This window comes from Phalaenopsis equestris, unplaced genomic scaffold (genome assembly GCF_001263595.1).
Source record: "Phalaenopsis equestris unplaced genomic scaffold, ASM126359v1 Scaffold000301, whole genome shotgun sequence".
NCBI classification, from domain to species: domain Eukaryota; kingdom Viridiplantae; phylum Streptophyta; class Magnoliopsida; order Asparagales; family Orchidaceae; genus Phalaenopsis; species Phalaenopsis equestris.
In genome coordinates, this window is record NW_018164743.1 from 2,464,010 (window position 1) to 2,479,004 (window position 14,995).

Here is a 14,995-nt window from a genome sequence, read left to right on the forward strand (position 1 = left end):
TGTTTTTCGTGTTGTCAGATCATATTGATTGAACGTCAACATGATCAGAGAACCAAAATTAATCAAATGTAACACGGTTCAAGCATCGTCTAGAACCCAATCCACTTAATTTAATTTCAGTTGTCTCCATCTAGCTCACCTCCTAGTACAAAAGATGGCTAACCTCAACCAACTCCACTCCATAAAACATAAAATAATAAAAAAAATAATTAAAATTAAACTTCTAAATCCCACTCGAAGCATCAAACTCTTACAAACAATTTAATCAAGTAGCTGAAAACTTCTCCTCCATGACATCATCAAACCTAAATTTAAAAAAAAAAATTAAAAATTTAAAATTGCAAAGTATAGGTCACCAATCTGAGCCCACCACCCTCAAAATCCTCCATGTAAACCTCTGGTTAAACTACCCCTTCCAAATCCCCTCCTATTTATTCCACCTCTGATTACCACTCCCAACTCATAACTTTCTCATTTCAATCATGGTGAAGATTTACAGAGCCTGCACTATCTTGCTCAGGCTCATGGCCATGGCCGCCGTCATCACCGCCGCTGTCGTCATGGCCACCAGCCGCGAGACCACCACTTACTTCAACCTCACCCTCAAGGCTGACTTCACCCAAACTCCTTCCTTCAAGTAATCATCTCTCCCTCTCTCTTTCATTATCTCTGATCTCAAACCAAGCTTGAGTTAACCTTGGAATGAACTCTTGTTCTCAGGTTCTTCCTCGTTGCAAATTGCATCGCCGCTCTTTACAGCATCTTCGCTCTATTCGCTCCCTCAGCTGGTCTCGTGTCAAGATGGGTTATCGTGTTTGATGTGGTAACTACGAACAACCCCTAATTCATTCGTATTCTACTCCTAACATTTTCATCATATTTAGGTGTGAGATATCTAAGTACATAAGAATTGTGTGCTACATATATAAATTTCTTTTATAGAGTATGTGCAGTTATCCATATGTTATGCATGTATGGATATTTGCACATATACCTAGTGGTACATATATACTATATCATTTATGTACAACTTTCGAGTAGATCTTATTTTCATTAGTAGTTCGTGTTTAGCTCAATATGTTAAAAAGCAAAAAACAAACATCAAGTTTTGTGGGTTATTTGCTCAATGAGTCGAGCAGAACAATACTTAAACTCGCTCAATCTGAGCTCAAGCATATGAACTAATCTGACGTTTTCTCGTTGAATTCAGACAATTGCTATGCTTCTGACGTCGGCGATGGCGGCGGCGTTGGCGATTGCTCAGGTGGGGAAGAAAGGGAACGTACACGCGGGATGGCTGCCGATATGCGATCAGGTCCCTAAGTATTGCAACCATGTCATGGGCGCCCTAATAAGCGGTTTCGTTGGCCTTCTGTTCTACACCTTAATTGTTTTCTACACCATCAGTACCGAGCTCAACCCTCTTCTTCCAGGGAGCAAATGAAGCTCGGGTGGTGGGTGTGGTCATGGCCTTTTGCATCCTTTTTTGCTCAATAGATCAATTTTATAAAATTGTCGTCTTGATGCTAATAAAAAATTTAAATTAGTTTAAGTCTTATATATTTGGGGGTATATGTGGTTAGGGGTGAGGCGTTGATGTGCAATTTTGTATATTATGATGGATTAGAGGTAATATTGATCTAAAGATGTTATGTGCCATGAATTATTGGTTTGGTGAACAAAATTACCTACTTAATCGGCGATGATGCATAATTTTATTAATTGCGTGCAAAAAACTTTTTTGCATATTGGTTGAAGATTCTTGTTTTTGTAAAAAATTTTAGTAGTGTCGTTATGATGTTGGATTGTTGATTATGTCTGCCACACAGGATGACGGGTGTAAACGAGTCGAACACGAGCGAGCTCAGGCTGGCTCGTGTTTGGCTTGTTTATATTTCGAGCTAAAAAAATGTGTTTGTGTTTGACTCGTTTACTTAGCAAGCCGAACACGAGTCGTTCACAAACAAATAGTCATTTTGACAATCCTAATCACATGATCATAGGATGTTAAGGATTGGGTCAAGATTTAAAACATCATTTGAATATAATTTAATAAGTTTTATTCTATTTTCTTAATTAATGCTTTTAATTGATTATAAATCTTTGTAGCCTTCTAGTCAATTATTTTTTTTTTTAAATACAACTCATCAAATATATATATATATATATACATATATATATATACATATACATATATATATATACATATACATATCGAGTCAAAACGAGCCGAACACGAACGAACAAATATTTGTTTGTGTTGTTCGTATTCGGCTCGTTAACTTAGCGAATGAGCCGAACACGAACTTCTTAACAAGCCAAACACTAGCTGTTCGCAAACAACGAGCCGTTTTGACAGCACTACACAGAATTATAATTTATTTGATATAATTGTATAGATGATGTACTTTCATTTTTTAAATAAAGGAGATTGATATATAATAATTAAAAAAATTCAATTACTATATTAAAGATTTAAAATTTTTACAATTATTAAAATAATATTTAAAACTTTTTAGGAAGATTTACATACATGCCACTCAATTCATTTGTTCTTACATATCCAACACTTTTAACTTCAATTTTTACATACATGCCACCTTGCCTAATCTATGGGAGGGTATATTTCAACTTTTTTTAAATTAAAATAGCGGCATTTTTGTATGTGATATGAAGGATTTGTGTGGTATAAATGTAATAAGTAAAACTTAAGGGTTAGATATGTAAATACAGAAGAATTAAGTGGTATGTATGTAAATGCCCCAAACTTTACTTAGGCAAAATTCTCTTATTTTTTTGCCCATTTTCCTATATTAGATGTTACGTATGTAAACTCATCAAATTAATGTCTAAATAAGAATTAATGAGTTCATCTCTATGCACGCGAGAGCATCAAGATGTACGTATAAAATATTTAATTATTAAGATAATTTTCATATAAATTAAAGTTTTAAATTATTTTGATGAAATTAATTAAGTTTTAGATTATGAGAGAAGTGATGAAATATTGAAGTAATTTGGTTTTTTTCTTAATTCAACTCGAAATTAATTTAATTTTAGTTCAAGTTGAGTACTTGTTAATTACCAATCGCAAATTAATTTTAAGTTTAATCTAAATTAAGTAGACATAGATATTGATATTGCAAGTATATAAAGCACATTTTATACAGCTAAATTAAATTATTTATAAATATATATTTTTTAAACAAGTATATGTAAATATATAATTACTGTGCATCATCTCAAATTGAAGTTTGAGTAAGCAATCAACGACTTGAAAGTAGACTCAATGTAGGGCTTTGATCCTGTACATAAGGAAATGTGTCAGCATTGATCCTAAGGTGATCTAACGGTCGAGAAGGAAAGAGTACGAAGAAGAGGTGGGCCTACTACCAGAACGTGATAAGTTGTTCGACTAAGTGAAGTTGTCTGAGCCAAGCCAGCAATGCCAAAATCGACCAAGCAACAAAGTGGACAAAAAGACAATTGAACGACCCATGTTCGAACCAATTGGCCAGATGCGAGGTGAAAGAACATTAGAGCCGGTCTTTACAAGAAAGACCCCATATGCAATAGCCAACTTAAAGAGAATTTTTGTGTCGAGCCAAGCCGAGTATATCATAGTTATGACTTGGTTTGATACAATTATAAGTTGTTCATGTTTGGCTTGAGCTTGTGTCAAGCTTTCACATATTGTTCAAGTTTGACTTGTTTAAAATTTTCAATGTTTGAACTGAATTTGTACTTGATTTGCTCATGACAAGTGATGAGTATTTAAATGAGTAAAACATTCAAGGGAATATATAGATTTTCATATAAAAATATAAATTTTATAAATCTAAAAAATAAATAATTGAATAAATCATATAACTTGTATATGTTATATGCAAACAAACGAACTCACCTATTATCATCTTGTGTCTATAATAGAAAATTCTTACAAGAATGAATTCTAATATAAAGAAAATAATAACAAAATAAGAGCAAAAAATAAATAAATGAATTAGTATTAGAAAAGAACTCACAATGTAAAATTATTCATCAATTGTTGAAATAATTGAGAAAATTCAAAGGCAATCTGATCAAGCATAATAAAAAAAAATTAACAAAAATGATGATCACTTTTAGAATTCAGTCATGTTAATTTTCAAATAGTTAATAATTATTAATAAAATAAATATATAATTAAGAATTAATCTATAAATATTATTGATATAATAACATGTTACTATTAAATCTATAATTAAATAAATTCTGACAAATCAAATTTTATTTAAATAATATATCATTTATGATATGAGTCATATTCTTGTTTCATATTGAGTATTTAACAAGTTACTTATTGAATAGTAAACAAGTTTGTTCGTGACTATAAATAAATGAACTAAACATGAACATAGTCGAACTTGTTGTTAAAATTTGCTTATTTATTAATTTGACCGAACATGATCGACTTAACCGATTCGAGTTTGAGTTGTTCATCGAGTGTGTTCGTTCGTTTACAACACTAGGCCCACTGCCATATCATGAAGTCTACTTGTTTGACCGATTGGAGTTGTTTGAGCCAAACCGAAGAGGCCAAAATTGTCCAAGCCACGAGGCACACAAAAAGATAACCGGATGACCCAAGCCCGACCCAGTCGGTTAGATGCAAGGCAATAGAACATCTGGGCCGACCATTACTGGAATGTGAACCAGATACAAAAGCCAACCTTTTCAACAAAAATGAATTAAAGGAAGATCCGATCCCACGACATCTCTATCCATCTGAGGGACGCCTCAAAAGTTCCTCGTCAATGACTAAGAGTCGATAACCAGGTAATATCAGCTGGCCGATCTATATCGAACAAGTTGATCCTACCGACTCGAAATCAACTAAGGTCAATCAGCCAAGTCATACAATAGCCTGACAACATGCTTTCTCATGTAAATACCAAAAATACCCACTTACAGATCCTTTTAAAGTATGGGCAAAATTTTAATACCATCTACTGAATCCAAAAATGACTCAGAAGCACGTCGAAGGTTTCGAGCATTTTATCGGGAGGGGGGTGGGGGGGGTGTAATTGTCCATACTCCCTTAAATTCAATTTTTTTCTTATATGGGAGAACATTTTGATTTTTTGCCCATTCCAAAATATCGGTTTGGCCCCTCTTGAAATATCACATTGTCCTTCGTCGCTTTAGCTCCTCTCACATTAGGTACAAGGACACAATTTAACATTCAGGCCTTAAGTGCAAGTATGTTGGCAATGAATGGTCTTGATGAGGAAAGTTGTTATCATCCTATGGTGGAGATGATTTGGTCAAGTTGGTAACTAATTTGTAGGGCCAATTGCACATGGTGTAGCTTGGGTGGTTAGGACTCGCATGCAGCTTACGGGATTAGGAGAGACCGTGCTTGTTTTGGAATGGGCAATTGTCCATACTCCCTTAAATTCAATTTTTTTCTTATATGGGAGAACATTTTGATTTTTTGCCCATTCCAAAATATCAGTTTGGCCCCTCTTGAAATATCACATTGTCCTTCGTCGCTTTAGCTCCTCTCACATTAGGTACAAGGACACAATTTAACATTCAGGCCTTAAGTGCAAGTATGTTGGCAATGAATGGTCTTGATGAGGAAAGTTGTTATCATCCTATGGTGGAGATGATTTGGTCAAGTTGGTAACTAATTTGTAGGGCCAATTGCACATGGTGTAGCTTGGGTTGTTAGGACTCGCATGCAGCTTACGGGATTAGGAGAGACCGTGCTTGTTTTGGAATGGGCAATTGTCCATACTCCCTTAAATTCAATTTTTTTCTTATATGGGAGAACATTTTGATTTTTTGCCCATTCCAAAATATCGGTTTGGCCCCTCTTGAAATATCACATTGTCCTTCGTCGCTTTAGCTCCTCTCACATTAGGTACAAGGACACAATTTAACATTCAGGCCTTAAGTGCAAGTATGTTGGCAATGAATGGTCTTGATGAGGAAAGTTGTTATCATCCTATGGTGGAGATGATTTGGTCAAGTTGGTAACTAATTTGTAGGGCCAATTGCACATGGTGTAGCTTGGGTGGTTAGGACTCGCATGCAGCTTACGGGATTAGGAGAGACTGTGCTTGTTATGTAGTTAAGTTAACCATTTAATAACATTGGTGTAATAAGGGAATGAGTGTAAGAGGCACTCATCACCTCTAATTTTTTATTGAACTCTTTAATATCTTATAACACACTAAAAATTTTGCTCTGCAAACTTAAGTACTTAATAATAATTTAGCATTGCAACGGATCGAGAATACCACAGTTTGCCCCTACGGTGCAAGTCCATGTGTGTCGTTTTATTTTTTTCTCCCTATCTGCCTCTCTCTCTACTTCCTTAAGATTTCTATCACATTGATCATTGGGAATGCCTCACACAGCAAATCTTGATTCAACATTCTAAAAGAGCAGTGCACGTGGAGTATGTTGCAAATAAGAAGGGAAGCAACACCAATAAGAAGATATAGACCTTAGAGACACTCCTAACAAGGAGCATGCCAAGAAGTTCATGCAGCAATAGATCTGAAGCTGAAAAACCTATTTTCATCGTCTTCCTAAAGGCTTTAGCTAGGATGCAGGCATCACAAAACAAATAGTCTGCTCCCAATGATCGAAACAAGCCAACCAACCATACCTATGTAACGCTCGATCGATTTTGATTGGTCGACACGTCATTCAACGAATGAAGGGAGTATCATCTCAAAACTTATCTTGTGTTATGACATTTAAATCTCTTCAATATTTTTCTCTGTTCAATAAACACTTGGGAAACTCAAAGCCAATAAGCAACGCTAACAGCGATCCCACTCTGATCATCAACCTTGGTCTATAAACTTGAATCAGATAAAGCTCTAGAGGTAGTTCCCTGCCTAGTAGCAACAAACTCCATGAGGGTATGATGCAAATCACTTCAACATAAAGTTTTACGGCTCATTGCCCATTAGCGACATGCTCTGCAAAGGATGTGGGACTACCGATGCGATAATCTGACCCAACAATCGAGATCTTGAAGAGTGTCAGACTCGAATTGAGCAACAATATCATAAAATAAAATGAGACCAACGCCCTATATATATGATCGGTGTCCTAACAAAAGAATCTGACCCACAACACCAAGCTATAAAAATGTGTCACAACTTCTCTCAGTCTTATCACAATTTTGCCTCCAAAATATAAGATACTTGAGGAACTTAATATGTACAAAAATGTGTCATGCTGGTCTTAAAGTGATCCAACGATGCCAAAGGTGTATCACACGATCGAAGGTCTATCAGACGACCGAATCTTTGTCAGACAACATATCATGTAACGCTTTTGTTAAAGCAGAGATAAACATCTAATTTTGTACATTTGGTCCTTATCTTCTATAAATAGAGGGTTCATAGCATGAATTAGGGGATTTTTGCCTCCGGGCTTTTTGGCCTCCCTAAGTCTAGGCCACTTTTTGCTCTTCTCTCTAGACCCACTCTTATAGGGAGATCTCTTTCCTTTGCTTGTAACCTCTAGTTACATTATATAAAATATGTCACATCATTCCAGAATAATTTGCCCTTATGGGAAACATCCATGTATACTCTTTTATGTTTTTTTCCTCTCTGGGTCTCTCTTTACTCCCAAGATTTATATCACCTCTATCCTCGGACATGCCTCACTGAAATCTCAATTCAACATACATACATACATCTATATATATATATATATATATATATATATACATCCATATGCAGTACTCCTCTTCTAATCATTGTCCTTGTAAAAAATAGAAATAAAATCTACATAGCATGGAGAAAGAGGGATAGTTTTAATGTTTATATAATATTTATATATTACTATCATTTTTTTAATACATAAAAAAATAGAGTAAATTGAACGGTACAGCATTAGTCGTACTATTGGTTTTTGGCGTATGTGCTTCATAAGGTTATTTTATAAATGAAACCAAATGTCTAAAAAATTATGAGGATTCGGCTTGATGATGATGAGGGCCGCAAAACATTTAATTAATTATGCGTTTACCCGCATATTCATACGACCTCTCTAATTTTTAAAATAATAAGCAGGTGAATAATTTGGGATAATATAGTTGACAATATTGCCGCCAATACATGAACCTGACATGTAAATTAAAATTTAGATGTTGGATATGTAAATACATGTGAATTGGGTGCTATGCATGTAAATGCTAAAATAAGATTATAAGAAGGCTTACGTTCATATATACCACTCAATTCTTATGTATTTGCATAAATATCTTGTTGGGTAATGTGGAGACCCGGTCCACCGAATTTAATTAGCTTCTTAATTAAGCATCTCACCTCCGCTCACCTACCACACCCACCTACCGCTCACCTACCACATCTCACCTTCCGCTCACCTACCTCCTCATCTACTGCTCTCATGGTTTCTATAAATAGCCTCTTTTGGTTTAAAGGAGATGCCAAACCTCAAGCCAAGCCGCAAGTCAAGCAAGGCTAAGTCAAGTCATCTTGAGAGGTAAGAGAAAGAGAGGAACACAGAGAGAGAGGAAGAGAGAGAAGAAAATAGAGATTTTCTTGTAAACGTCGAGGCGCTCGACGGTGTAATTGCTCGAAGAAATAAAATCATCTACAGCTCCGTGGACGTAGGCAAATTTGTCGATCCACATAAATCCGTGTATCGCTCTGGTGTTTTTTCTCTGTGTGCAATTTTACTCGTTCCAATTTTTCATTTTATTATCATCATTTTTCACAACATATCTAACACATAAAATTCAATTTTATATATATGGCATTCAATCCATGCATAAAATGGTGGTGTATTCCACTTGTCAAAAGTTAAAATAGTCATAATTTTAATTTGATATGAATTTTTTTTGGAGGTACAAATGTAAATTACATGTATATAAATGAAAACTTGAGAAATAATTTTATCACTAGAGGCAACTACTATGTTATAATATTTAGAGAAATAGAGTTAACAAATATGGCCCATTGAATAATAATCTTGTTCATGAACGTACTCATAACAAGCAAATTAAAATAAAGATAATTACATATCGACCGCCCAGAACATTCATATTTACTAATTAAGCCTCCAGGTGATTTTTTTTACTACTGAGCCGATATATCTACACGTGCCACGATCAAATTATTGAGAATTTGATAAATATGAAAACAATGGGTTCAGGTTTTACATGAAATTTTGATATTTGAGTGAGAATTTGAAAATTGGATGAAAGAGGGCGGTTAATTTGTAAATAATAAGTTTCAGTTGGGTTGGTCTGAATGTTATTGCCACATTAAGTAATATTAAAGTAATATATATATATATATATATATATATATATTGGTAAATATCTGCCTCAAATGACGTTTAGGATCTCAACAAATCACATGGCTTGTAATGTATATGTTTAGGTAGCTATCGCCATGGGAATGCATTGAGAGAGTAACATTGCCCATTTCATATATTTATTGAATGTATAAAACTATTATTGATGTTGTTATAGGAAGTAAGATGTCATTGTAGAAACTCATGGCCGCCAAAGAAGAAATATTTGTTTAGGGCAACATTTTTTAGGGAAATATTTGTGATAAGAATGGTTGGAAGCATTTCAATTTTGTGCCTTTATTTGCATATCCAACACTTAAACTTTCATATTTATACTTATACCACTCAAAATTTTACGTGCCACAATTATTAACTTATACCATTCAAAATTATAATTACATATGAGACCTTATTTATGCATGAAAAGATATAAAAATTTAAGTGAGAGATGTGTAAATACATAAAACTTATGTGCTACCTAAGTAAACTTCCCTTTTAATTTTAATATTGGATTTTGTCTTGCATGCTCCCCTAGTATATAAGGTAAGGTTATATTAGTCGACTGCATAAGAGATTAAGAGGCTTCCTCCCTCTTGATGATGATGATGATGGCCTTAAATTATATGAATATAAATGAAAATTTTTATGGTGTAATAATATGGTGCATGAAGCTATTCATTAAAATAATATGGGGTAATTTAAAATCATAATCTCTACTAATCCTTACTTAACATCAAGGAAAGCTATTTTAAATCAATTTTTTTATGTAAAAAAATAAGAAGCATACATGGAATAAAATCACTTTCATGATTAGATCATTATGAACAATGAATATTTTTCCTTTTATTTATTCAATTAATATTATTTTTACTAAGTATCAACTTCAAAGTATCTTAACAAATCACAATGAACTCATGGCCGCCAAAGAAAAAAATATTTGTTTTGAGCATTTTTTTTTAAATTTTCTAAGAAAATATAGAAAAATTAAGAAGTAGTCTTTATCTAAAATGGGGATTTTTCTCGAGCATGTGAGAGCATATACAAATAAAACTAAAGATTATTATGGCATTGGGACTTGTCAAATTGTTAACATGTCATAAAGTTAGGGAAATATTCATGATAAGAATGATTAGAATTATTTTGATTTTGTGTCTTTATTTACATATCCAACATCTAAACTTTCATATTTATATATATATATATACAACACTCAAAATTTACAACACTCAAAATTTTAACATTCCTGATTTGAGTATCTCAGTTGATATCACTAAATGAATTAAAGAGAAAAATATTATGTCTACTACGTCATGATAGTTCAAGTTATATCGTAAATATAGTTTGTCAAATGTCGGTTAGTGAAGATTTTATTGTGACTCATGTTAATGATGATAAAGTATGTGAATTTATGTTGTTAGAAGTGACAAAACACATAATAGTTATTTATGCTGACATTGAGACATTATTTGTTGAGGCTTCTGGCTTTGCTGATCCTTCACACATCGTTGGTTCTTCACACACTCCTGTAGCTCCTATTGAACATGTGATTAAAATTTAATGGTTTGAGAAATATGGCTGGTTTGTTTATGTAAGTGCTAGTGATGTGTATTAAAAACAAATATAAATTTTATGACTTTAGTTTGTAGGCCAATTCCAATTTCAGTCACCACATATGACACCGGGTTATATAATATACTTGACCAGCTAGTGATTAATTATGACTCACATCGATCAGTTGATCTCTTACGTTCATTTCACTCTTTCGTTGGTAGACATGTTGAGCCTTTCACACAACAAAAATTATAAAGTGTGTACTTGAATGTTAACGCAGACGAATATGAAATCATGGATGGTTGAACTAGTGGAAACTTAAGTGAACTATAAGCAAACGAGGATTATAGTGGGCGAGATGTTGATCGAAATATTGCATTACTAGGACATGATTTATTACATTAGTATTCAGAGCTAAATACATAGATACTAGAGTCAATGGTAAGGAACAATGAATTTCTGAGATCAATTCGTATGATTGAAGAGGGGGATGCAATTGACGATTGTGACGCTCCTATAAATTAAATATCATTTTATGAAGCTGATGTAATTACGAATGTATTATTAGAGGGAATGATATTTTTAAGTAAAGATGCACTACAATTGCTTTGAATGGTTGGAAAAATAATGAATAACAGAGAGTACATAAAAATTACATCGAATAAAAATAAACTTACAGTTCCGTGTTTTCAATATAATCATGAGACTTTTCCATGTTATTGGCATCTACATGTATCAAAGAGCCAGCGATTAGGGGTTGCATGGAAAATATTTATAATTAGGGTATCACATACATGTACTCGTCCAATAATGTCAATCCAGCATCAAAATTGCACCTCAAATTTCATATGTCACTATGTAGGTTCTATTCTACAACAAGAACTGGACCTAACACCTAAAGAAATTGTTACTCGAATGGAGTAAAAATATAATGTTTGTGTTACGTACATCAAAGCATGGGATGCACGTAAAAAAACAACAAAATCTATTTTTTTTGTAGTTTAGAGGAGTCGTATTGCTCTTTATTTTGCTTAATGGCAACTATTTGTAGTGTCATTCCCGAAATAGTACACAAAATATAAGTCAGAAATAGTACACATTTTCATAATATCTTTTCGCATTTGACCCCAATATATATGGTTGGAGATTTTGTCGACATGTTTTTAGCATGGACAGGACATTCATTCCAGGGAATTATAGTGAGACTTTAGTAACTGTCGTAGGAATTGATTGAAATTGTGGTATTTTTTCACTTGCATTTATACTAGTTGATTATGAGAATATTGACTCATAAGTATGGTTTCTGCAACAATTGCATGTTTTGGTGAAATTCATGCAGACCCGTGAATGCCTATCTACAATATCAAACAGGCACCCTAGACTGGTTCATGGTTGTAGGGAGATCTTTCCATGAGATGCACATAAGCACTGCTTGTGTTATCAATGATAAAATTTTAAGAAGGCAATACGACATCTTTCGAAAGGGGATGTCGATACCATTTGTGATAAAATGTATTAGGCTGAAAATATTGATGAAGCACTCTCTTTTAATACGCACATGATTGAGGCAGTGAATTCAAATTTTGTTCCACTTATAAGTTCAACTCTACAAAGAATAAAGTGTGAAGCCTTTCAGTTTTTGCAACCAAAATGCATTATACGTTCGGACCACCTTCCTTTTTTTTTCAATTATTTTACATTAGATTTATGTCATCAGACATATGATTCAATATTCTATATGATAAATGAGAAAGAATCATGGCCACCGTAAAATCAACAATAAGGTATCACTACTTTGCTCCTTCTTTTGATTAGAAGAAGATGTGGTCATCTAAAGACAAATAGTATTAGAAATGAAAGAGATGAGACCAAAATTTGTAAAAATTTGGGGCATAATAGAACAACTTATCCCTATAATCCAAGTGCAAGAAGATATGAATAATTTATTTCAATTAAATTACATATTAATTTACTGTTATTCATAATTTTTATAAATATATTTGACTTTCCATTTATAAGCACTTCGATTGTTTTGTAGAGATGACTGAGATAACAAGTTCAAGAGGCCACAATCGTCGTGTTAGACACAATGTTCAGGTGGATAACAATACATCCTGAGCAGACACACTTGTAAGCATTTCATCGTTAGGTGAAACACATCGTGGAACAAAACAAGGTCAAGTCATACAAAATACAAAATACGTTTTGTATTTAAAAATTAAGTGAAATCATTATCACTGCTAAAATAATTGAATTTATATATGACACAATTCTTGAAGAAATTAGTCAACTATTAATAGCAAAAGAGTGGCAAGTGTAACGCCCATGGCTTATTTATGCACTAAAAATTTTATGTATCGACTGTGTTAAGAATTTGTAATATTTCAAATTACACCACCAACTAATAGCTGCAATGGTTGAGCGGTGGTGTCTCATGACCAATACATTTCATTTGTATGTAGGTAAGACAAATTTGCATTCATATTTACATATTACTATGATTATTATAATTTATTAAAACTTATATAATGTACATTTATGTTAGGTAAGATGACTATCTCTTTATAGAATTTACATATACTTATTGGTGTTAGAGAAGGTGAAAATGCCATAGTGGGCCTATGGTTGTTGGCACTTGTTTGTATTGGCTGAGTTGGTCAGGATGTTGCGATGAGTTGTCGGGTGACCACCATAAAGCTGATGTTTTCTATTGACATCATATAAACTATGAGACAACATCAATATTTTTTATGGACTATTCCAAATCACAGAATGTCATGTCACTTTGTTAGATTCATTGACAATTTTACTGAGAGTCTTACGAGGATATAAGTCCACATAATTCTTTAAGGTATGTTAGGGCTTATATTTTATAAAAATTATGATGTTTTCTAACTTAGATAGGTCTTAATCTCATATTTGCTTGTAATATAAATTTATAATTTGTTTATAATAAGAGGTAATATATATTAACATTTAAATTAATTAAAATATTATATATTATAAATTGAAAATTATTTTTTTATAACATTTTAATAAAAATGCTCACTATGAGGCGGTTCACGTCTAATATCGAATTTTATTTTCTCGAATTTACAAAACTTGAATCCCACGCTAAGGCACGAACGCAAGAATCCACTCACCTCCTGAACCTCAATGGCGGCGCTCCTCCGTCTCCTCTCCTCCTTTTTCTCAGTATACGCTTTTCTCTGTCTCCCGGCAGCGTTAGCAGCATCCCCCTCACCGGCCTTCTCCACTGGGCTCGAAATACTCCAGAAGCAATTAGGGTACCAGTTCAAGTCAGTGGATCTGCTGCGTCAAGCGATGACTCACCCCTCCTATTCCCTCGAAAACAACCACGCCCTCAGCTTGCTTGGCCTGAACGCCATGGAATCTGCCGCCGCGCTCAGCCTCGTCAGCGAAGACCCAAATGCATCCGCGGAAGCTGTCAACGCCAGGATCGCCAAAATTTCCGGCTTCGATGACTGTGTGTCGGCTGGTAAACGGCTTGCGATTGAGAATCTGGTGCGCGTGTCTAAGAAGACCAGTACCTCGTCGCCGAATGTCATCTGCGGTGCCTATAGGGCGATCTACGGTGCTATTGCCGTCGACGCCGGTGGACTGGATGCTGCTTCTAAGGCGCTGTGGAGTGTTCTTGACGGAGGAATCCGCGCATTCTAGCTCGACAGTCGACGACGAAGGTATCTAAGTATAGCTTTCCTGCGTTTCTTCAGAGGTGTTTGGTTTTGTTTCATGTGGCTGTCAATGTCACCAGTATGTTAGGTTAAATATCAGTGTGTTTGTAATACATTATGTATTTTGTGATATTAGTATATTAAAATATTCGAATGTTAGGTGAAGATTAGTAATCTTGAAGAAATCAGAATTAGGGCAAACCTGAAGAGGGATGATGTTAATTCTAATGCCTTCACAATACATTTATCCTAATCCTGTAGGAGACTGGTATCTAATAACGCATATGTATAGCTTATAGCTATATAAATAGAATATATGCATTTTGGTGTGATCTGATACTGATATTTACAAGGAATTTTAAGGGCTCCTTGGTAACACATTTAATACCTTCGGTAAATTCAGCTTTACTAAA

At 34.0% G+C, this 14,995-nt stretch overlaps 2 protein-coding genes across 2 annotated transcripts; both read left to right on the top strand.

Annotated features, from left to right (window-relative positions):
• Window positions 1–377: 377 nt before the first annotated feature.
• LOC110025478 (CASP-like protein 1C1) lies at window positions 378–1,724 on the top strand. Its single transcript, XM_020725979.1, has 3 exons — window positions 378–637; window positions 721–823; window positions 1,211–1,724. The coding sequence occupies exons 1-3, from the start codon at window positions 483–485 to the stop codon at window positions 1,442–1,444; spliced, it is 492 nt and encodes a 163-aa protein (XP_020581638.1). The 5' UTR covers window positions 378–482; the 3' UTR covers window positions 1,445–1,724.
• Window positions 1,725–13,977: 12,253 nt separating this feature from the next.
• On the top strand, window positions 13,978–14,728 carry LOC110025509 (protein NUCLEAR FUSION DEFECTIVE 2). The gene has a single exon (XM_020726039.1). The coding sequence runs from the start codon at window positions 14,044–14,046 to the stop codon at window positions 14,566–14,568; it is 525 nt and encodes a 174-aa protein (XP_020581698.1). The 5' UTR covers window positions 13,978–14,043; the 3' UTR covers window positions 14,569–14,728.
• Window positions 14,729–14,995: the final 267 nt, after the last annotated feature.